General features: G+C 43.4%; 5 protein-coding genes across 6 annotated transcripts; all 5 read right to left on the reverse strand.

The window, feature by feature from the left end:
• Window positions 1–600: 600 nt before the first annotated feature.
• Window positions 601–2,866, reverse strand: LOC131259882 (E3 ubiquitin-protein ligase Hakai-like). Its single transcript, XM_058261488.1, has 2 exons — window positions 2,775–2,866; window positions 601–2,142 (listed from the first exon to the last, which is right to left on the reverse strand). Exon 2 carries the CDS (start codon window positions 2,032–2,034, stop codon window positions 1,138–1,140), a length of 897 nt encoding a protein of 298 aa, XP_058117471.1. The 5' UTR covers window positions 2,035–2,142; window positions 2,775–2,866; the 3' UTR covers window positions 601–1,137.
• Window positions 2,867–13,453: 10,587 nt separating this feature from the next.
• On the reverse strand, window positions 13,454–15,520 carry LOC131259881 (uncharacterized). Its single transcript, XM_058261487.1, has 4 exons — window positions 15,421–15,520; window positions 13,911–15,351; window positions 13,667–13,719; window positions 13,454–13,592 (listed from the first exon to the last, which is right to left on the reverse strand). The coding sequence occupies exons 2-4, from the start codon at window positions 15,301–15,303 to the stop codon at window positions 13,566–13,568; spliced, it is 1,473 nt and encodes a 490-aa protein (XP_058117470.1). The 5' UTR covers window positions 15,304–15,351; window positions 15,421–15,520; the 3' UTR covers window positions 13,454–13,565.
• A 716-nt stretch (window positions 15,521–16,236) lies between these two features.
• LOC131268454 (phospholipase A1 member A-like) lies at window positions 16,237–17,456 on the reverse strand. Its single transcript, XM_058270817.1, has 3 exons — window positions 17,203–17,456; window positions 16,528–17,135; window positions 16,237–16,463 (listed from the first exon to the last, which is right to left on the reverse strand). The coding sequence occupies exons 1-3, from the start codon at window positions 17,454–17,456 to the stop codon at window positions 16,237–16,239; spliced, it is 1,089 nt and encodes a 362-aa protein (XP_058126800.1).
• A 1,846-nt stretch (window positions 17,457–19,302) lies between these two features.
• Window positions 19,303–20,719, reverse strand: LOC131259883 (protein YIPF5 homolog). Of its 2 annotated transcripts, none has more exons than XM_058261489.1 (2): window positions 20,637–20,719; window positions 19,303–20,566 (listed from the first exon to the last, which is right to left on the reverse strand). In XM_058261489.1, exon 2 carries the CDS (start codon window positions 20,560–20,562, stop codon window positions 19,708–19,710), a length of 855 nt encoding a protein of 284 aa, XP_058117472.1. In that variant the 5' UTR covers window positions 20,563–20,566; window positions 20,637–20,719; the 3' UTR covers window positions 19,303–19,707. The 2 variants fall into 2 exon arrangements, with proteins under 2 accessions (XP_058117472.1, XP_058117474.1); XM_058261491.1 differs by having other exon boundaries at window positions 19,303–20,591; window positions 20,637–20,695.
• A 505-nt stretch (window positions 20,720–21,224) lies between these two features.
• LOC131259879 (U3 small nucleolar RNA-associated protein 25 homolog) lies at window positions 21,225–23,721 on the reverse strand. Its single transcript, XM_058261486.1, has one exon. The coding sequence runs from the start codon at window positions 23,689–23,691 to the stop codon at window positions 21,262–21,264; it is 2,430 nt and encodes an 809-aa protein (XP_058117469.1). The 5' UTR covers window positions 23,692–23,721; the 3' UTR covers window positions 21,225–21,261.
• Between the last annotated feature and the right edge of the window lie 925 nt (window positions 23,722–24,646).

Genomic DNA, 24,646 nt, shown 5'->3' on the forward strand with positions numbered 1-24,646 from the left:
TCGAACCCACGCCGTCGAGGTGGTGAGCCCCGGCGCTCATGGGCCGATTTTCTAACCGGCGCTACCGCTCGGCTGTCGCGGACCCCCCCTACTTCAGACTACTTTTCTCAATTAAAAATATCTTCCTACTGAAGCACTGAATGTATTATTGTAAACCTACACGGCATGGAAACCAAAGAAGTAAAACGGAATATAAAACGGTTGATGGCCATTGGTTTGATGATTAAATACACAAACTTTGTTATAGTTTCAAGAAGACCTTCATATCAACCACTGAAAATTGAGACGAGAAGAATGTACACAACCAACGTTCGTTTTGTGTCAGTCAAGTCTTGAGTAGGTATTATAAACGTAAGAAATTTAGTCCGCTAGCCCCGGATTTCGTCGCTGTCAAAGTCCCGTTTGGTGACGAAAACCGGGGCCAGCCTGTATTGCAAATGGCTTTTTACCATTTTCGATAATATTGAGATGAAATGTTCAGGTTCATCAGTAAATTCAGTGGCATATCTGGAGGAAATCTTTCACATCTAAATAAATAAAAAGATAAATTGGACAAATATTCAATGAGAAAGCAACTAAATAAATTAAAAATCCTTTTTATTTTTTTGACCTGGAGGTAAATTTTACCAATTTATTTGCATCATAGATCTATCAATCATCATACTCCACTATGCTATTTGCTGATAGCGTTTTTTCATGTTCCGAAAAAGTAAAACAAAAATAACTAATTTAGCTGTTAATGAATTGATTGAATTTAGAAGAAATATGCATTATTGATCATTTTTAAGAAGCTTTTCTATGGTCGTCAAAGTGTTGGCAAAAATAGCATCGAATTCGGGAATTGTTTAAGGGAATTGCATGCTCGATAATTCATTTATACTCTTGTACCAATTTTGTTTAAGGCTCTGGGATGAATACATTAATTCTTGTATAGGTCTTTATCAGCATGCTGTACCCACTTTGAGAAATTATTCTTATTAACCCTATTCGAATTTTTTTAAAAAAGCTTCCAACGGGTCCACAATATCAAACCTTTTAAATTTTCGATAACCATTCCTTTTGGCTTTCTTATGGTTGTGATCTACTACGACTAATCCCAAATGCTTAAGGTAACCAGAATAAACCAAATGAAATATGTTACCACCAGCTGGCACTTTTATCCACAATTGGTTTGGTTATAGGCGATAACTCAATTGGTTGCCCCGGAAGCGAGGCTGTCTGAGGTTGCTGAAGGATTGAGGCCGGGGGTTGCATAGGAACTGGCGTGTTGGTAACATGCCGATGGTTGATATGAGCTTGCAGGTCGCGTTGTGATAGATACGTTCGTCGGCATCCAGTGCTACCGTAGCGAGTACCACCGTGCGTGCACATGAATACCGTCCCAAGGCCAGTCTGTTCGACGCGGACCACTTTTTCCTTACAGCGCGGGCAAACCTTCAAGGTATCAGATCGTGCGCAACTGAGGCAAAATACGTGTTTACATGGGATCATACGACCATAAATTAAGATAGGCTTGTCACACTGGTCACAACAGTAGATCATAGGATTTAACACCTTTTCTCCAATCAGATTAACTTTATGGTTCCAGTTCAGTCGTAGCATTGGTTCCGGTGGGCCACGCGAGATGGTTGTGAAGGTCGGTGCTTCAAGTTGGGAGATGTCCGCCTCCATGTCGATTATTAGCGGTGCACTGATTGGTGCTGTGTGACTGCTAATAGAGAGCGGTTGTAGGTCCAGTTCGGAAGAAACCGGGGGCTTTAAATGCTGTGATGATAGCTCGTTAAGTGATTCATTTAGTGCATCTTGCTGTTTACTGTTCGTTTGTGACGGTAATTTCTCCGTAATTTCATCGTCGCTGGCGTTTGCTGGTGACGATTTGGGCGAGGGCATATCTTCCTCCTGATCGGATGATATCACGCGTGCGGCTTTTTTACCTCGTCCACGACCACGACCACGTCCTCGTCCTCGAGTACCCCGAGTGCGGCCACGGCCGCGTCCTGATCGCTTTGCTCCCGCATCATCGTCCGAGTCCATTTGTTTTATATTGGCGTAGTAACGATTACTTGTTTAGAACCGATTTTGCTTTAGCGTCAGCTAAATAATGTCCTCAGTTTGAAATGCTATGCTCGATGTGTTGCAAATCTTATGAAGAAAAATAAACGAATACATCAGGTTCATTGAATAAAAATAAATGTTTTCTCTATTATACAATAGAAAGTAAAAGCTTTTTTAGAATGTGAATTATCATTGCCGAATCTTTGGGGAATCTTCAGGAACCTTTGCCGATTTATGAATCTAAGTCGGAACAACCCAACACTACTGGGAATGGAATTTGATTAGTCTGCAACCGTATAAAAATAAGTTCGAGTGTCTGGAGAGCCTCGAGTTTAAATATACTTGGGCGCTGTTGGGTAGACAGAGTAGCATCATCTATTCGTTCCCACCATCCACTATTCTTACTCCTATTGATGGGACTGGAGCAGACGCTTTCGCAGATCTTAGGCTTGCTTTTCAGCTAATGATAATTCCGATTATTTACTTGCTTCCGTTTTACCGCGAATAAGATATCTTTTCTATAAAAAGGATCAGGGTCAGGTCTAAACGCCACAACTTCAATCAATTGCCAAAAACAGGTACTTTATCTTTTCATAGATTTAGATTTTGGGTAAAAGGGCCAAACAAAATCGCAACCAGTATCGAAATCGTTTCGCTTAATAACACAAGGGCAAATCGTAAGAATGCTTGTGGGCTTCTGTAAGATCGTTCTACCTTACCTTTTCCAACTGCGAGTACGTTCACTTTGCGATATAATTTTTCAGTGAATTTTATCCAAGAACTTTTAATTGAACACGAACTTCACTCTTTGTTGTGTTTACAAATGTCCTGGGGACGTTCAAGCTGTCAGATAGATGTACTACCCGGTGAAAATTAGTTGCAAGCCTTTCTGAATACCTAACCCTCACCTATACGACCATCTATTAGAAATGTAGAAAGCGTTATTCTTAACTCGCTGTTAGTTGGCCAGACTTGCACAGTCAACAGTAAACTGTAAACAAATAAAGGTTTGACAGCCAGTACCTCTTTCCACTGCGGTGCCTCCCAAAAACAGTTCGGCGCCAAGCAACGAACCGAGTGACAGTGACTTAGCAGTTTTTTTTACCTTTCCTACACGAACCTTTTTTTCTTGATTTTTCTAAACGTTTAAAGTGGCAGTTTTTTAATACGTGAAAACACCTCAAAACGACCCATCCACCTACTATCAACATCCGAGTGAGCCCGGTATAAGGCTGATTCTAGACCTAAAAAGCTAGAAAAATCACAATCAACCGGACGGGCCGTTTCTATATCGAGGATCACAGAAGAAGATGGAGAAATCCACCTTTATAATTAAATGTGATTTTAAAGGCATGCCGAGGCCACCCCCCGAGGAAGTACACGACTTCGTGGAGAAAACCCTAAAACTTAAGGAGGAGGAAGTTTTAACTCTTCACCTCCTAAGACAGGAACCATGGGCCATGATAACGGTTAACAAAATGGAGACCGCGATCGGCGCCGTTGCAATGGGGACCGACGCCACAATAATGGTGGGAGAAAAAACCTATCCGGTAGAAGTCTCTTTAGCTGATGGATCCACAACACTAAAACTAGAAGACGTCTCGAGCGAAGTGACTGAAGAAAAAATTAAGGAAACCCTAAAAGGATACGGTAGGGTTCTCGAAATCACTAAACCAGCCTGGGGAAACCAAAAATATAAATTCCGGACGGCAGAAACAGGAACCATTTTCGTTCGGATGATAATGACAAAACCGGTACCATCAACAATCGAGAAACTGGGGTACATGGGGACCAAAGCTTTTGTGGCTTATAAAGGGCAGACTGAATGTCGGTTCTGTGGCTTACCCATACACAGGTTCAAATCTTGTTCGCAGAACCGTATGGAGAACATGGAAAGCCTAAGTTATGCAAACGCCGCTAGGCTGAAACCACAACAGGCTACAAAACAAACAGTACCAACCAGCACCACTATCGTACAAAAACCAACCATTTTTACAGTACCAAAAACAACCTCAACAAAAAGCGTAAAGAAAAACACTAACACGGAAAACCTCAACACCACAACAAACCAAGAAACTATTACGCAAAATAACACAGCTAGCAGCCCACAGAAAATAGTATATTTCCCAACAGAATGTAGGGAAATTGAGGTGGTTGTTGTGGAGACGCAGCTTCATCATCCACTGGAAGCTGCAACGCACGCAGCCATCCTTCCACTCGCCGCTATCGGTATCCGATAGCGGACGAGGTGAACAACAGGATGGCCGCTTCGCTTCCCGACCGTCCTAGCGAGAGGACGCGTATCGTCTCCCGGGAGCTGCCTCGTCCGTACCGTATTCGTCCGTACCGTATTTGTCCATCCTTCACGCGCAACCCGTTTTAAAGTGTAATTGTCTAATCGTTAATTTATAGATAATAAAATACTTTTTAATGTAACATAAGACACAACAGTGGCGACGAGGATGGGATTTTAATTTATATCGCGTGTCGTGCGTGTGAAAAGTGGTGGAATCCTATCTACAAAAATTCCGCCACCGAGTGCAAAACGACGCAGATTGAGCGGCATGGAAACGAACGCTTTGCCCGACGAGGAGCAGCGGAGGTCATCCTTCGGACAATCCGGCGTAGGAGGATTGCAACATCCGATGACCTCGAGTAACCCGCAGGCGCCCTGGCAAGCGCCCCGAAGCGAAGCACCGGCGCCATCGTTAAATTTCAACCCGGCGCCATCGACGACTCCAAGCGCGCAAAATGGAGTCCCAGCACCATCTTTCACGAGCCCGGAAAACGCATTCCTCTACCAGATGCTGCAAACGATGTCTCAGCAAATGCAGCAGCAGCAGCAGTTTATGATGCAAGCCCTAAAACAACACACACCGCCCCAGCAGCAGCCCGTGAGTAACCCAGAGTTAATCGTAGATTCCCTGGCGGGAAACATCAGCGAGTTCCGTTTCGACGTCGAAAATGGCATCACGTTCGAAGCGTGGTTTTCCCGCTACGACGATCTCTTCAGTCTTGATGCGTCCAGGTTGGACGATTCGGCAAAAGTGCGGTTACTGGTGCGCAAGCTGGGCACCGCCGAGCATGCTCGTTACGTGAGTTTTATTCTGCCACTTGCCCCACGGGAACTCACCTTCGAGCAGACGACGGCAAAGCTGAAAGCCCTGTTCGGGAAGGCGGAATCGACCCTCAGCAAGCGATATAGGTGCCTCCAGACGGAAAAAAGGCGAACAGAGGACCTAGTGGCTTACGCTTGCCGGGTCAACAGAGCGTGTGTTGATTTCGAGTTACCGGCAATGAATGAAGAGCAATTCAAATGCCTCATCCTCGTGTGCGGACTTAAGGACGAGAAAGACGCTGAGATCCGGACAAGGTTACTAGCGCGCATAGAGGATCACCCTGAAGTAACCTTGGACCAGCTCACCGCAGAGTGCCGACGCATAACCAACCTAAAAGGAGACAGTGCCCTCATTCAGGGACACGAACGGCAAGTACAAATGTTGCACGAAGCAAATGATACTACAAAATCGAAAAGCTTTCAGCATCACCGTTCTTCACTGCAAAGTACTCCAAGCAGGCCATGTTGGTTATGCGGCGAACTACATTGGACCAGAGACTGCCCGTACAAGACACAAAAATGCAGATCATGCGGAAAGATCGGGCATCGGGAAGGTTTCTGTTCCCACAAAAGCAGCGGCACCCGGCGAACAAGATATCGAGAAAACCGGCCAGTGACGAGAGCCGTAACGGTCAGCGTATGTACCGTGGCCTCATGCCGTAAGTACATTAATGTTATTATAAACGGAACCAACCTAAAGCTCCAGCTGGACACGGGTTCAGATATAACATTAATTGGCCATAGCCTCTGGGAACGCGTTGGCAGCCCGCCTCTAACAAACGCCAGCGTAAAGGCAAAAACAGCATCCGGGTCGAACCTAAAACTAACAGGCGAATTCGAAGCAACGGTTAGAATCGGTGAAAATACAAAAAAGGCTACAATTCGCGTTTCAGAAGCTGAACTGGAACTTTTCGGAGCCGATTTGATAGACGCATTCGAATTAGGTTCGATGCCTTTAGATGCGTTTTGTGGGCAGCTAGCCACGATTCCGCAAATCGTTGCGAATGTAGAGCCCAAGTTTCCGGAGGTATTTCGCGGGCCAGGAAAGTGCACTAATGCACGCATTGCGCGGCAGATTAAAGAAAACAGTCTACCTGTTTTCCGGCAAAAACGACCGGAGGATCACGCAAAGCCAGAAGCAGAAAATATTATAGCAAGCATCGACTTACAAAACGATTCAAAGTCTGTAGCCGTAAATCCCGTCAGCTCATTTCCACTTGCTTTCAGTGATGTTGAGCGTAGCACCAAAAGTGATCCAGTACTACAACAAGTTTACTCGTACGTTCGAGATGGATGGCCTGCAAAAGTATCGTTTGGTGCAGAAATAAGGCGATACAGTGACAGGAAGGATGCATTATCAACGGTGGAAGGTTGCCTTTTGTTCGGGGAGAGATTGGTCATCCCTGAAACCCTGCGCACGCGATGCTTGGAGCAACTTCATCATGGTCATCCCGGCATTCAACGCATGAAGGCGATCGCACGGAGCTTCCTTTACTGGCCATCTATAGACGACGACATCGTGGATTACGTTGCATCCTGTGAGCCATGCGCAGCGGCATCCAAGGCTCCTCCACGGGTGGACCCCATTCCATGGCCACAACCATCAGGTCCCTGGTCCAGAGTGCACGTGGACTATGCCGGTCCAATAGAAGGTTTTTGGTATCTGGTGGTAGTGGACGCGCTGTCCAAATGGCCGGAGATCATCAAAACCTCGAGCACGACGTCTTCAGCAACGATAGCAATACTGCGTAGTCTTTTCGCTCGTTTTGGGATGCCATCAACGTTGGTGAGTGATAACGGACCGCAATTCACCAGTGAATCGTTTCAGGAATTCTGCAGCCGAAACGGCATCCAGCAAGTCACATCGCCACCTTTCCATCCTCAGTCGAATGGTCAGGCTGAGCGATTCGTCGACACCTTCAAAAGGGCTTTGAAGAAGGGTCAAATGGATGGATCCTCATCAGACGAGGCGCTGGACAATTTTCTGCAGACCTACAGAACGACTCCTCACCCGCTCCTGGACCAAAGGAAGGCGCCCGCCGAAGTTATGTTCAGTCGACAGCCGAGGGTTGCGCTCGACTTACTGCGGCCGCCGACGGCTCATCAGTCACAGCAGAGCGAAAGTCGTAGAAGTTTCCACGAAGGTGATAAGGTTCTGGCAAAATACTTCTCAGGAAACTCAACATGGATTCCGGGGACCATTATTCGAAGATGTGGACGTGTGCTGTACGAGGTAGCAACGGAAAATGGGCGTACCATTAGGCGGCACGTAAATCAGCTACGAAAGCGAAACCTTCGTAGCCCGTCGCAGTTGGGTCAGCAAGCAACGTCCCCTCATCTGCCCTACGACATAGTGATGGGCGACTGGGGAGCGCCTACGGAACAGATACCGAGCAGTTCCTTCATCGGCCCGGCGGCTCCTGACCCGGCGGATCCGATTCCGCCGCCTGCACCATCCACAGCTGTCTCGCAAGCGCCACTACGTCAGCCGTCATGCGGACCTTCGGAAGCAGCTCCGAGTGTTTCGACTCAGCCGCTAACGGTGCCACGAAAGTCTTCTAGGCAAAGAAGACTTCCTCGTTGGCTTAACGATTATCGGAAATAAAAGGGGGAGATGTTGTGGAGACGCAGCTTCATCATCCACTGGAAGCTGCAACGCACGCAGCCATCCTTCCACTCGCCGCTATCGGTATCCGATAGCGGACGAGGTGAACAACAGGATGGCCGCTTCGCTTCCCGACCGTCCTAGCGAGAGGACGCGTATCGTCTCCCGGGAGCTGCCTCGTCCGTACCGTATTCGTCCGTACCGTATTTGTCCATCCTTCACGCGCAACCCGTTTTAAAGTGTAATTGTCTAATCGTTAATTTATAGATAATAAAATACTTTTTAATGTAACATAAGACACAACAGTGGTAACAACCGAACAAAACAGCAAAAGGCCCAGACGCGAACCCCAAACACCACAAAACACCAATAAAAAAAACGCATAAGCAACACAACCAAAGGGCCTCAGACCCTTTAATCAATTAAAGGACTCTAGAAGGCACGGGAAAGAGCGACGAACCTCGGTTTTCGGTTAGCTTCAGCGTTTTTTGTGCAAAAAAACTCTGTAAGCAAAATACCGAAGCAACATGGGAAGGTTTACCATCCTCCAAAGTAATATAACCAGCCTGCCCAAAAACAAGGACGAGCTTCAACGCATTTTATCAGCACAGGACATATCAATCGCATGCATCATGGAGACATGGACAAGTGAAGAGAAAAGAAAACCATCGATACCAAATTATAACCTTGTTTACACACACCGCGAGGACGGATACGGAGGTACATGTATATGCGTTAAAAAGGGGATAAGGTTCGTCACAAAAACGGTCACTGATATTTGCCACGAAATACAGTATACAATCATTGAAACTATCAAACCGAAATTAAAAATATACTCAGTCTATGCGGCACCTTCAACAACAATACACAACTTCGAGAAATTACTAGACATAATAATGCAAGACAATCAGAGAAAGACAATAATAACAGCGGACCTCAACTGTCACCACACGGCGTGGGGAAACCCTTGGGATGATAGGAAAGGCAAAACCTTAATGGAAAAAATTAATGACACAAACTTCCATATCCTACATAACTACGAGGCCACACATATATCAACCGACATAGCTAGGAGAAACACAGCAATAGATTTAACCATCATCACCGAGGATCTAATATGGCAAAGCACGAGGAGGGTCAGCGACCACCACATGGGCTCATCGTGCCACAAAACCATTTTTACGGAGCTTAACGAAATACAAATTGCCCAGGAAAAAATACGTATTAACCAAAGCAAACTATATAAAGAAATTGGAAACTTCTCACCGCAACAAAACGCGACCGCTGGTTTAATTTTCAACAAACTAAACAATATTCTTAAACAATGCAAGTACAAAACGAAACACAAACCAAAGATCTGGTGGAATGTGCACACAGAAAAGGCCTGGAACGATAAGAACAAAGCAAGAAGAATCCTGAGCAACAATAAAACACTAGAAAACGAAATATCAGCAAAAAGAGCCGCAGCAAAATTCCAAATAGAGAAAAAGAAATATAAAACTTCCAAATATGAAGAAGCTATTGGCAAAATCGACGCAGACACAACGACCAAAAAGCTATGGAACATGATACGAAACCTGGAAGGAGTTACACTAAAAAAAACAGAGGATAACATAATCCACAACGACCCAGAAGCTGCCAAGACATTTCTAAATACGCACTTCAAAAAAAACCGCAAGGGGAACAAGCACCCATATCAAGGAATAATTGCAGAAAATATTCTCAACAAAAAAAAGTGGCTAACCATTTTAAACAGGAAGAAAAACACAGCACCAGGTGAAGATAAAATTACATATGGAATGTTGCGAAGCCTAAACAACAAAGCTCAAGAAATACTGATAAAAGAGGCAAACCACATGTGGAAAAGAGGTGTCCTTAAAAAGAAGCTAAAAAACATTAAAGTTGTAGCAATACCTAAACCTGGCAAAGACCCCAGTAACCCGACTAACTACAGACCAATATCGCTGATCCCGACAATTACCAAAGTGATTAACACAGCAGCTTTAGAAATGCTTAACAACACATGTGCACAAAACAACATTATACCAGAAACATCAATGGGGTTCCAAAAACACAAATCAATCAATCAAGCTGTGAACTACATTACAACAGAAATCGCGAAGAACAAATCACGCCGCAAACTAACGGGTATAATGTTTATCGATCTAACTAACGCATATAACAATGTATGTACTGACAAACTCATAGAGATCATGGAAGTCAACGGAATGCCAATGGAACTCACCAGATGGGTAGCTGCACTACTAAACAATAGAACCATAACTATAACGGTCTGCGAGAAAAAGATTAACAAACTAATATCCGACGGACTTCCTCAGGGAGACGTACTCTCCCCAGCACTTTTTAACATATATACAAAACAGCTACACAAAAAAATAAACAAAAACGGGAAAATAAACCTAATCCAATATGCCGACGATTTCTGCATCATCGAAACGGGAGACAACTTATCAGACCTACAAGGAAAACTACAACAAATAACAAACACCTTTATCGAGGAAATCGAACACCTGGAGCTGAGTATTAACGCTGAAAAAACTAAATATATGCTATTCGGACCAAAAAGCAAAAACCAAAGCCTAAACATAAACATACAAGACAAGCAAATCGAAAAAGTAACAGCCATAAAATACCTAGGAGCCTGGATTGACGGAAAGCTTAACTTTCAAAAACACGTACAAGAAATCACCAACAAAGCACAAAAAAGACTCCACGCCCTAAAACTGATAGCAAATAACAAAAACCATTTAAACCCAAAGAAAACCATAACAGTACATAAGGCAATAATCAGAGGGACCCTAGACCATGGGGCATCATATTACAACAATTGCACGAAAAAACAAAAAGAAATTATAACCCGAGTCATAAACCAGTCCCTCAGGAGAGTATCTGGCTGTACCAAATCTACGCCCATAAATACACTAATGGCCTTGACGGGCGAAACTCCAACAGAGATTAGAGCACATTTCATAACCGCCAAAGAAATTTTTAAAAACATGATGCACTCCAAACTGATCGCAAAACAACTAAGGGACACTGATCTAAACACAAATCGGAAGACGCTATTCATAGGAAAAGTGTACAGAGAGCACATCAACATCATTAACAACCTAGCCGGGATCGTTTCAAATGATTTAGAAAAAAGCACACCCATTCGGAACGAAATAGAAGGATTAAAGAAAGGCGACCATTTACAACAAGAACTAATGAAAAGAATAATATTGGAAGAAACAACCAGCGCAGAAAAAAATCACACGACAATCTACACAGATGGTAGCAAGTCAACAGAAGGGAGCGGCATTGGAATCTTCATGAAAAGCCCAAATCGAACAAACCAACACTACGCTTTCAACATAGAAAACGAGGCCCCAATTTCAACAATCGAATTGATCGCAATAGAAAAATCGCTGGAACTAGCAATAACACAAAACATCTGGAGACCAACCATATACACGGACAGCAAAACAGCATGCCAAATATTACTAAATGCCAAAGAGGAACTATACCTTCAAGATAGATGCCACAGTATTCTCAAAAAATGTGAGCAGATTGAAGCGCAGATAAGATGGATCCCGAGCCATATAGGGATTGCCGGGAATGAAAAGGCAGACACACTAGCCAAAGAAGGAATAACAGCTCCTAACAAAATAACAAACAAGTACAGCTACGAGGATGCTACACATATCGCCAAAATACACATGATACAAAAAGCCAAAGACTGGTACAGAACAACCTGTGCAAACAAAGGGAAAAAATTCGAAAGATTTCAACCAGATTTCGACATCAAGCCATGGTACCACGGCCTACCACTTACAGCACACGAAATCAAAATATCAAACCGTATCTTGGCAGGACATGACCCGGTTGACGACAAATGTCAGTTCACCCTGATTTTGGGTCCCCGCATCCAAAAATTTGTACTTCTCCCCCCCTTAACTCTATGATTAGAAATGAGAATGTGTGCGTTGGTCGTTTTCTTAGGGAGAGAAAAGGTGCGAATGCGTCCTATGTATATTCTATCCTTTGCAACCATGCAACACCAAACTATCGCCAAATGCTTACTGTGTCGTTATACGCGTATACGCACGTCCTTACGTACGAATAGTATTTGAGATATGTGAGTGTGTTTCTTGATGGAGCGACCACAGCATCATGTATTTGCGCATTCTGGTCATAGCAATCTCAGAGTGCAGGCGCAAGTGCATTGAGCATCAAGTGTTATGATCGTGCCATTAATACTGCTGAGGTAAGAACAAACTAATAAACTTATGAAAATGATGGAAATCTAGGTACTTTAAATCAGTAACATTCTAACTTTTTTTTACTTTTAGGAATGAAAAGCAAAGCTAAAGAATGCGTCGAATGGCGCATGAACTGGATTGCATATGCAGTTAAGAATTGGATCTTTCTGGGACGACAAGCCCACTGCAGAGGCCGGATCTCTACACTGGTAAGTCAGAAAACAGTGTGATTGCAAATATCCGAATAATAAACATCCGATGACTTAATTCTCAAAAAGCAAATGTTTTGATTTCACCGCAGCATTCTGCGGGTAGAAGAAAATATCACATTCGTAGAATATACCATACACACACACACCTACACGCGAGCTAGTCTCACCCACACCACCAAGCAAACCAATGCAAATGTGTGCGGCAATACATGGGCGATCCGTCAAATTTTGACTTGCTGGGAGGTTGCTGGGACTCTTGCTGGAAGTACATGACAGCAGCAGAAAATTTGAATTTCTGTCAACCGGGGATACTTCAAATTACTGGCTAGCAAAAATGAACATCATACCTGAAGGGAATTGCGCCATCTGCCAAACCCCAGAAACAGCGGAACATCTGATTTTCTACTGCAAAAAATATGAATCAGAAAGAGCAAATAACAAATACTGCACATTCGATAGACTGGCAAGACACTGGAAGGATAAGTCCGGAGAAACTATAAAAGGAATAATCAACTTCATGGATAGTAATAACATAAAAATCTAATGCAGGATGCATGAAACCTTTTTCGGAACACTACTCAAACAGAGCACAATTCAAACGGGCGAGCGCTGAATCTTTCCAATAGCTTGTATAAACATAGACAGACACAATATACACAACCAAGCGATATGACTCTACTGTCAAAGCTTTCAAAGAGCAAGTAAGCCTCTGAATGTGAAAGGGTGACCTGTCACAGGAGGATACAATCTAGCTCGCAAAACCGAAGAAGAAGAAGAAGCCTCCCAAAAAAAAAAATATTGGTAGGTTATGAGGAGTCCATGCCTACCAAAAATACACTTGGCAAGGTTCTTTTTGGTAGGCATGTACACCTTTCGTAGGAAAGTGCAGCAAGGTTCTCCTTGGGTACGCTTTGCTAAAATACTGCCAACATGGACCAATCTCTAGCTCTCATTTCGAGCCTTTTCTGCGAAGGTTCGCATCGGTAAAAAATGATTTGCAGAAGTTGGATTGTTTTACACGTTTATATCAATCCATTTTAAACGGGTGACGTAGGAACGTGTTATCGGATAACTTACTCGTTCTCCTTTTTCTTGGCGTAACGACCGCCTTCGTGGGCCGATTCCCAGGCGTTCGTGGGCCGACCCGCTATCTACTATTGCATTAATCTTACAAACTTGTAATTATGTACAAATGAGTTGTTTATTCCTTTTCGACGACTTCAAACTTATTACCAAATTTCCATTTATTTTAGTTCCTATCGCGCCTCCAGTATCCAGCCTTCCAGGCATTTAATTACCATTCCTAGCAGTCATTATACGAATGTGCTCTCTTGTTCAGCCTGTAATTTTTAAAGATAAATGAAATGTATCATCACAAAAAAAAATTGCTTGGAGACAATTTTAAAATATTTACCATCATTAATAATGCGCCGGTATCCGATTTAGTTTGCCTGATCCTCTTCAAAGCTGTGAAATAGTAAGCAATGAGACAATCACGATGAAATTTTACAAATGTTTTACACGCATTCGATTAAATTATCAAAACTTTCTCAATCTGACAGAATTTTGCTGATTAATATCTGTACATCGTAGAACCATTAAAATAACTGATTGTGTTTAATGAATAATGAATTTTAACCAGTTTGTCAACTACATACCGGTATTATTCGGACTTCGACCTCCCGTCTTTTGATGGCAAGATCCTCTCAGCTCCGGATTTTGCTGTAACCTCTGCCTGGCAAGACTCAATGTTTTCCTCACCATTTCTTTAACCACATCGGTCGGCACTTGTCGACCAACCACTCGCTGCAACAACGTTTGGATACGTGTTAAACTGCGAAATGGGATTTTCTGTACCTGTTTCTTAGCACCGGTCCAGCTACATCTTGTCAATAGTTGACGACTTATGAGGAAATCCAATGAACGCGCAATAGTAGCACGTGGCTTGCAGTTTGCCGTCTCTCTCTTAAGCCTAGCAAACATGCGACCGGCAAACAAAGTATCTGTGCCAAGTTTTGCTTCGAATTCCTCAAGCTGACTATGCGTATTAATCTTTTCCCAATTCTCTTCCGTCGTTATCGGCCGGTCGATGGACATTTGCAACGACTCGCGTAGCTTGCAATTCTCCCGACTTAACATGGTTATTTCATTTTCAATACGTGCGAGACGATAGGCGACATTGGCTACCACATCTGGCGGAAGGGATGATGCAGGGCATGACACAGGGGAGGAAATTACTAGTGGAACCGATGCAGAAGGAACTGAAACACTGGGAATGGAATACGATGAGGCTTGAACGGGAACCGTATCAAAAACCAAGGGATCGGGCGAGTTGCAAGATGAAATTTCAGGTGAAGAGGGAGCATCAAGCTCAGCTAAACTTATCACTGTCTTCTTAGCAACTGGTGTGGTGGAAATTATGGAATTTGAAGTAGGCTGGACTGGATAAGTATCAATAGCCAATGGATCGGGCTCAGATGTTGAAACTGCAGCTGAACGAGGTGCTTCGAGTTTAGTCAAGCTCGTCACCTTGGAAACTACTGGTGTAGCACATGTGAACTTCGACTGAGAGGGTTGCGTTGTCAGAGAAATATCTTCAGAGCAGCTTGTTGTAACTTTTTCCTTATTCGTAACAACACCGACGGTAACTTGTGGTAGCCGTCTTCGCCAATCTTCCAAATCTGTTGCCAGTATCCTGTTGACAGAATTTCTTCTCTCAAACATCTGCTGACACTGCTTCTCATGTTTCATCAAGATTGTTTCATTCTGGTATAACAGGGAGCAATAATTGCACCGTAGAAGTAATATTATGTTCTGCGATGTGTTTCCGGCGACGGATGAAATAGATTGGGCACTTTTTATCGTCTTTTTGGCTACACCTTTGGCTCGCATTTTACTAGATGTTTGTTGTCTCATCGATGTTCGTCTCGATATAGCGGCATTTGCAGAAGTATCAAGAGTGTTATCATTTATGAGTGGATCCTCCGTACTATCGTGCTCACTAGCAACGTCAAACTTTTCTTCATCACTCTCTATGCAGTAATACTCCATTCTTTTATCGGTTTAGCATGACTTGGTTTGTGTAGTCGAAATTACGTGCTTAAATGGAAAACGTTAGAAAAGTTGGAAAAGTGTATAGTGAAGTCCTGTGAGCTTATATTGGCATACCTTTCCCAACACACGGAAAATCCTCTGGGTACGACAGCGTCCTAGTTTGCTTTCTCGAACGTATTTTTACAAATTATTAGTTAATTCAATGGAATACGGCCTTCCTTCTTTGTTGTGTTAATAAACATTCTGTTTACGATGTTCTGTTGTCAAATATAAGAGCAACCGGGTGAAAATTCTAGGCGTATGGTTTTAAATTGACCGTTTATGTAGACGACGTTTGGAAGTCATGATGGTAATAGCCGTCTTACGGTCATGCCTCTCGTACAGGGGAGGGTTCGGTCTATTTGGGACTACTGCACCACTGATCTATAATGGCTTACCACCGATCTATAATATTACCGTCTTTCGGTCACAGTAACTCTCTTTTGAGAGAGCCCTTGTCCCTCTGAGGATGTCGTGCCACATAAAAAACCTGATCATCGCATATTCTACTTAAATACACATAACGTGTTCCGTCACGTGGTTTTTTGTCTTTACCCTCCATCTCTTAAGGGATAAAACCAGAATGGAAAATAGTTGAACCAGGACGGTCATCACTTTATGGTTTTTTTCAATGTTTTTACGTAGGAAAATTTTATAGTAAATTGTACTTTGAGAAGACTAAGAAATAAATCGCTTCCTTACTCGTACAAATACTCAAAACAATCGATTTTTTTACCTTTGTTTAAACACAGAACATAGAAAATAATTAAAACCACATAACCTTCGCAGCACTTAAAAAACTACATATATAACATTATATTAGGTGCACTCCTAACGGTGACGGGATGATTTGCACAAACACATGATAGTGACTAGAACGTCCTATGGTTCTTACATGGCTGAAGGATTCAACAGGAAAGGTGTTTGGCAGGATGTTTCGATGTAGAAGTTACCAGCGTCAGTTCCATCACCGGTAACACGTGGTGCCTTCCTTATGTCACAAAGCCCCGCTAAAAATTCCTTGTAGTTCCGGCACCTGGTGGCCATGAGAGCGGTAGATGGGTCGAAGGTAGCTTTAAACACTTTTACCGCAAAATAGTGACTGCACAGTTCCGTTACTACAAAGAGAAACGAATAGAATTATCGGGTCGGGTTGTTCAACACAATGCTACCGTGACTTACAGAGATTGTTGACACCAAATGTTCTGGTAAAACAGGCACAGTAGGGCTGCGGATGGAGTCCTCCGTTGATGTAAATGTTCTGATGTCCCAACGGTGTGCTTGACCCTAGCTGACCAAGCGACGTGTACCAAACCTGCACCCACCGGGCATCGGATCTGTCGAGGGTGCAACGTTTCGTTTGCTGCTTCGGTCCGGTGGTAAAAAATGGTCCCATCGGATCCAATCCAATAATTGTGCCTAGGTGTCCTTCCAGGATAGCTCCAACATGGCCCGCCAGATGTGCCGTCACACCTTCACCCACCAGCGAGACCATTCGCGGCGGAATACCAATGGCGCTTAGGCTTTGAACAAACCCAGCTACATAGGTTGCAATCCTGGGTGAAACCTCTTCCATAAATGGTTCCAGTTCGATGTTTGTTAGTGGCTCGAAATCGATTAAACAGTAGTTGTTATTCGTCATTGCCAGCGAAAGCTGGGCAACCTCCTTGGCAAACTGAGATCTGTCTTGCAACCAACCATGTATGAACAGGACCGTGGATCGGTTATGCTCGAGGATTTCCCCAAAATGTCCAAGATCATTGAGGGTGTAACGAAACTTTTCAGATTTTCTTTAAAAAACAAGATAAAACAATCAGTGTTCCCAAACGCCTGGCGGTTAAGACATATGATCCTCACCTGTTAAAACACCAAATGGTAACATCCTCGCCGATAGGGCGCCATTCCGACAATGGTTGCAGAGAACAATTATATGCTCCAATGTTGTGCCTCCAAGCATTCGATAATTGTTCGACGGAGTAAATTTCCCTCTGGTCCAACGAGGGTAGGTCGAATGATTTCACATTTGACAAAAGTATTTGAAAAACCAAAAGTGCGATGCAAAGAATTTCAACACGGCTCGTAGAGAAATAAACTATTCTGTCTATCGTCATGGTAAAACGATGTATGAAAGAGCAACTCTCATCATGTCGGGCTTATAACTTAATTGTAACTCCAAGCGCGGTAGGTGTCGGTTATGACACAGTTTGGGGCACATTGAAACGTTTTTTTTTAAGTTCTGGCAGTACACACAGCGAAATCGTCATTCGTAGCGCAAACATGATGCAATAAGGCTGTTAGATTATTTTTTGTAATGATGTAACAATGCAGAAGTACAACAAGTACACGTTTATTATGATTTTTCAGCTAAAAGGTACACAAAACGAATGTTCTTCAGAATAACAAAAAACAACTTGGAAATCAATTACATAAAAGTTATAAAACTATGTCAGCTAAAATTTCATATAGCTCCTGGAAAGATTTCTTAATTTTTTTTGCCTCTTTTTGGATTAAACTTCACACCAAACAAATTCTTAGATTAAATAGGGTTGAGTTTCATATTTTAAATATGCCTGTTTGCAACCGACCATATCCGTTTGATGTAACCGCAGGTCTACACGGCGTTGCAACTTTCCTGCGACCGGGGTTTCCGGTCTGGCAACATATTAATCATCGCATAATTGTAAAGAGGCCTCTTAGTTGTTACGACTACTAGTAGAGTTTCATATAGCAAGCAAATGGACTTATAGGACTTATTAAAAGAAGAATAATCTTCTCCGGGGTCCGCGACAGCCGAGCGGTAGCGCCGGTAAGAAAATCGGCCCATGAGCGCCGGGGCTTCACCACCTCGACGGCGTGGGTTCGAATCCCAACCGAGACCGGACACTCCCCTGTACGAGAGGACTGACTATCCACGTACAACAGGGAAACAAGTCTCGTAAGCCCTTAACGGGGCAGGCATGACCAAGTGGTCGTTACGCCAAGAAGAAGAAGAATCTTCTCCGACAGCCGTGAGGGTCCGCGACAGCCGTGCGGCAGGGTCGGTTTGAAAAATCGACCTATGAACGCCAGGGCTCACCACTTCGACGGCGGGGGTTCGAATCCCAACCGAGACTGGACCCTCCCCTGTACGAGAGGACTTACTATCCACGTACACATAGGGTAAAAAGTCTCGTAAGCCCTTAACGGGGCAGGCATGGCCAACAAGGTCGTTACGCCAAGAAGAAGAAGAATCTTCTAAATTGTTCTCGAATTGCATTAAAACTTAAAAATTGGAATAAAACCAACTCATTGAGCGGGGTTAAAAAAATGAAGTTATAAAAAATAAAAGTAACGAAAATATCTTGAATTAAAAGGTCTAACAAATAGATCTAGTTGAACCTACCTAAATAGACACATTTTTTCATCCCTACACTTTCAACATGGTTTCCCCAGATGTTTTCTTATACTCACCTAGAACGTGACACATTGGTCAACGGGAAACTGTGATAATTGCCAAGGCGCTGTTTTCATGTGGGTGGAGGTGTTGAAGAGGGCCCAAGAAAATACTGGAGGAGAAAGCCTCTAGTCTATTCCCGTTTTGAGGGTAATATTCGAGATACTTTGGAGCACATCAGTCGCCCGCGAACAGTGTGGTATCATTTATGGTTAAACATTGTGCCACAAATTATGGTTACAGGAAAACGTTATTACACAATTTGAAAAAGGAGGAAGGGTTTTTTTACCAACGACTTTTTCCCTAGCTAGTTAGATTGGTGTTAAGTAAGCCGTTTAAAATTATTGCCCTGATTGGCTGACGGCATGGCGAGTATTTACTGGTAAATACTACGATCACATGTTTGTTTCAGTTGTAAAAACAATTTTAACGTGTTAGTTAAAATATTAGCTTGAATAGAAATTTAAAAAGATTATGCAATTGTCCATAGTAATGGAAAATAATGAACAAGTTATGTTCGAGAATTATGTATACATATAAACATTTTTATTTGCAGGAAGGATCATTCTCAATTAAGTTAGGTGTTACAATGTTTCATTTCCAGGATATTTTAAATTTAAAAAATGTTACTCGTGCATTGCAGATGGCATGCAGTATTCGATACATCAAATAAAGGAATATTTTAAATGATTCGCAATACCTTCATCCTTATTAAATTCACTTCAAATAATTCGGTATGATTTGTAGTGTCGTAGGAGTTCCACAAGGATGGTTCCAACTGCTCAGTGGATTTACATTGACTGTGGCAACAGGATTTTTAGAAAATTTCCTTCACGACTACTAATTTCACGTAATGTTTTTTCGCTCAACGCTAAACTGTAATCGATGTTTAATAATTTACATTCAGCCCGGCGTGTCGAAAACTGCTTTTAGAAAAGCACTAACAAAGAAAATATTGCGTACAGTAGTGCACTCGGGTATGCTATCAAATACCGCTGATGTGGATCACCCGTCATTAGACAGAACATCTTGCTAGAGCTCATCGTCGCGAGAAAAATCGCTGCGCCGGCAATCGCCATGCCGTATGCATTGTTCAACGTCACAAATACGCCCACGATCGATAGGCCAACGATTGGGAGCATACTGTAGCCTAGTACGCTAGCGACGGCCGAGACCGTCACTTTCGAATCGGCCACATTGCACATCAGAGAAATTAGGCAGAACATAACCATCACGGAAATGAGCGACAGTCCGTAGATATATCCAAACTGGGCCCGGCTGCCCGATACAGACAGGCAAGCGGCAAGTGTGAGACAGAACGTTATTGGCCCAGCCAGATCTGTTTCTGTAACGTCGACAAGTGCTGCGGACGCCTTGAATGGGTTCAACACAGCGAGTGATTTTTCCATGATTCGTTTTGGATCAATTTCCAGCTCCTCCAGCAGTGGTGGTTCGTCGAACTCGGTAGGATCGACATCCATGCCACTGTTGGGTACACCGTCGGCACCGTGCATCGATTCACCATAGTGTGTGGACATCATCGTCGGAGTGAAGATCGATGGACCCTGATGGAAGGAGGATTGCTGTTGCATCGCGCCGAACGGAGCACCTTGGCCAGGGTCAGGATATTGCGACGCCGGATACATGTTGCTCGAGTAGAAACTGTTGTTTTGGTCGAACGTTTGGAAGTCCAGTATCTGCGATTTGTCGGTGAAGCCATCGTACGCTTCCTGCGGCTGACTGTTCTGGTTCATCCAGTACTGATCGTTGTATTGATCGCCCATGGTGCTGGTTATATAATCCGGAAAATTAACTAATCGTTTGATTTACTACACTCCTACGAACACTGATAACTTACTTCCAACTATGATAAATGCGTTTAGCAATGGGAAAAGAATTTATAAAATCTGTAGTCGTGCCGCCACGAAACTTGACGTTCCTCTGTTTCGACTGAATGTTGTGAGTTGTCAGCTGTCAAAATAATGTAAGCAAAGTAGTGTTGGGTCGAGAGCGAAGATCATCTCTTCTCTCTTCTAAATGATTACTCATACGCGTGGAGCTGGAGGTAGCTCTTTAACACCTTGTTGACGGGAGACGAAGATCTTCGTCTGTTTTTGACTCAACGTTGAGGACGGAAAGACGGACATGTACGTTGCACGCATACCATTGCATAGTCGAGCATACGGGTTTTTGGTTCGTTTCGTCGTATCCGTTTCGATCGGTCGTTCGTTACCGGAGCGGCTGGCCCCGGTGACAGCAGCTAGTTTTGGGGAAAAAACGCCCGTCAACAAAGTGTTAATAAGCAACATTTGGTTGAATGAGTGCAACACGTGTAAATAGTGCAGGTCCAAACGGAAACGCAACGTGTTTTATTTAAAAATTACGCAAAGGAAGTAAGAATTGTAATTTAAAGTATCGAGAAATAACAATTATATATTGATTAATGTAATCGTTAACAATTTACACTTTATTGGACGATGTATTCATTTGTGATCGGTCGTAAAGCGATAAACCGATCTTGGAGCTTGTATGATGGAGCTCGCTCGCTGTGTTCCCAAAATTTCTGATAAATAGTACGAATCAAACATAGTGTACAGCACAGTAACGGTCATCGTACTCGGGTCGACACCGTCCTTTCGGTTCTGGTTCTCATTTGCCATGAGATTTACCATCTCTGGGTAGAAATTGGGGAACACCGGTGGCCCATACATAACCAAATGCCGGATACCCTTTATTCGATGGCGTCGATAAAAATGTGACCGCTCGGAATAGAGCAGGAAATGTTTGCTTCCATGGTAGAACATGTCCCGGGCACGAGCGATCTTTGCGTCGGTCGTGTACTCGCAGATCTGGGTGAAACTTATCTCTTCCTTCTTGAAGTAGTTACGCAAGCGCACGAAATCGAAATAGCTTGGCACGTAAATGAGGCAGCGTGCCATGGTGACATTTCTGGCCTGTGGTAGAATGACGTTCACAAAGTGTGCAAATCGGGCATTGCTCTGGGACTCTAACGTTGTCGTCTCAATGCGCTGGAAACTTTGAGGAACTTTAACGACCACATGCTTGATGCTTCCCGTAGGCACGTGATTGATGGAACGGATTTTTCCACGATAATTTTTAAAGTGCTTGTTAAACAGCCACCGGAACTCGGGCAGCTCAACCGAGGAGAGCAGAATTGTCTGTCGATAAAACTTAGACCAGCCGTTCAGGAACCATTCACGAACCCTAGAAAATTCTGTATGCTCTGCGCTCTGCGGTTGATGATGCAGGTGTTCCATAACATGCAACACATGATCCCAGTTTTGAGCAAGACATATTTCTGCCTGATCGATGATGAGCAGTTCGATGCTGGAGAGGAAATCATAATCCCGATGTTCCTCTCCCTTCGCGCCAATGGTCATTCGTAGACCGAGTGGAGAAGCCAAGATTAAATCAGACGAATAGTACCGCGTGTAGAGTTTCATGGATGATCGGTTGAAAGAAATGCCAATACGGAAATTATCGTCAATGTTTCCGGTAAACGTTTGCTCGTAATCCTCTGGTTTTCGGTTGATCTGAGGAAACTGTAACGTGTTTCCACCTCCATACTCCTCAGCAAATCTCTTGTAGTTTATCACGGCTTTCGGGTCATCGCCGGCAAACAGCTGTTTCAGTAGGTTGACGATTTGTAGCGCCGACTCTCGAAACGGCACAATGATGAGCACCTTCGGCCGCACGAATCCTTGGTCCCGATACTCCATGGTAGGTTCTGGAGCGACAACGGGTACATTTTTCTTACGCCCTTTAGCTTTTTTGCTAACCTGGCTCGACGCAGCCAGTTTTATGTTGTGGTGCTGAATTTTGGTCACCGCTTTTACAATATGATTCAGGCTATGAAGGCAGTACACGAAGCGTAATTTATCAGCATTTTCAAAACTTCGTCTCGCATAAAATAAATCCTGATAGTTGTTGATGGCGGCAAACATTTCCCGCTGCATCGAATCAATTTCTTCCGGGATGTTACGAGCGATTTTGTCTTTTACATGAAGCGCTGACCAATTGGTGGATTCTTCTTTCGGCAGAACTGGATATTCACCTGGTTTAGCGTACATTTCTTTCTGTAAAATGTGTTTTGTTTCGGCCACCGTTTTAACACACTTCGGCAGTTCAACGTGTACATTTCCTAAAGTACCAAATGGCATTACTTTGCGCTCTACGACTGGCGGTTCCGCTGCCAATGATTCCAACATTGAAGGACTTATGTTGAAGGCTGTATGCTTCATGTAAGGATCGGTAGTTTTCGCAGGACTTTGATCTTCTTCCTCGGAAGATATTGCGCTATCGTTTTCGTCCGGTGGGGCATCATCATCGTCGCTCTCTCCACTATCTTCAGTGACGCTTTCTCCGTTGTCTTCTGTACCACTTACTCCACCGTTTTCAACATCGCTGTTCGGTTCCTCTTCTGTATCTGTTGGTGCTGCGTCAGCATCACTATAAAACTCGCCATCGTCACTTTGAGCGTCGTCGACGTCACTGTTTTCCACATCCGTTTGTTCGTCTTCACCATCCTCTTCTTCCACCTCGGAATCGTCCTCGTCACTTTCGCTGTAGTCGCTGTTCACCTTATTGCCGCCTTGATTGAAAGTTTCAGCAAGATCTTCCAGCGTACCGATGGCGTCAGACTCCTCTTCGCCATCGGAATCGCTGGAAAAAATCTCCTCTGCCCTGGTAGATACGCTCCGATACTTCCTTTCTGCTTCGATCTGGCGTTTTTGAGCCTCCACTGCTTCCTGACCACGTTCCAAATGCTTGAGGTTCTTCTTAAACCGTGAGGGTGGGGGACGACTGGTTTGTTCCTTTTTAATTTTTTTCTTCATAGCCTGGCTTCGGGGCTGGCCTTTGCCATTCTTGAACGGAAAACGACGTTTAACCATAGTTTTGTGCTCAATTTAACATTCACTACGATACGATATACAAACACCGGATGGATCGTGCAACTTATTTGGCCGGCGAATCAAAACAAACATGCAAACACGTTGTTTGTAAGCGAATGACAGTTACACAGCCATAGTATTTTCACCGGGAAGCCATTCGAGTAGTGCGCGAAAAGTACACGAGTGCATTCGAGCAGTTAAACAGCTGATCACATCTTATTAGTGTTGGGAAAATCAAATCCCTGCAGACGTCGAACCTTTCGATTCAAATCCGTTCTTAGATCCGGATCTCCGAATCCGAATCCAAATCCGTCATATCATGTGAGCACAAATAATTGTAATATCAATTAATATTAAAAAAAAACACATGGTTTTTTTAAAAGTATTATCTATCAATCCAAAGAATCGTATAATATATATATTCGATTCTTGAAACATGATTTGTGAATCTGAATTAAACTTACGACAATTTCACCAATGTGGCAGAAAACGTTTAATAGTAGGAATTTTTTACATTACAAATCGCTTTGAAATCAATACGTGCCATTATGAAACGATTGGCAAATGAGGGTGATAAATGTCAGTAAAGTACAAATTTCGACAATGTGTCGGTGTGGGTCGCGTAAAACGAAACGAAATGATGACCATGGTGGATTTCTTCTTTTTTGGGTGACGAATGTGTCGGGCCAGCCATTTGTGCTGCAGAGTTGGTTTGCATCTGTTTTTTTTAATTTTATCATGCATCATGTATCCTGGTGGAAAGGGTGTGTCTGGATCATGGCATTGGATTGATGTTTTATTTAAACGGTTTTAACCGCCTGCTTGGCGATAGCCTGCGTTTAAAAAATATACTACAAATGCAACCGGCTGGGATGGTTTGAGCGATTTTCATCCATCATTTACTCGTCGACCGTATCGCATTGCATGGCAGGATGGAAAAATGTTCATCACTCCA

Source organism: Anopheles coustani, chromosome 3 (genome assembly GCF_943734705.1).
Source record: "Anopheles coustani chromosome 3, idAnoCousDA_361_x.2, whole genome shotgun sequence".
NCBI classification, from domain to species: domain Eukaryota; kingdom Metazoa; phylum Arthropoda; class Insecta; order Diptera; family Culicidae; genus Anopheles; species Anopheles coustani.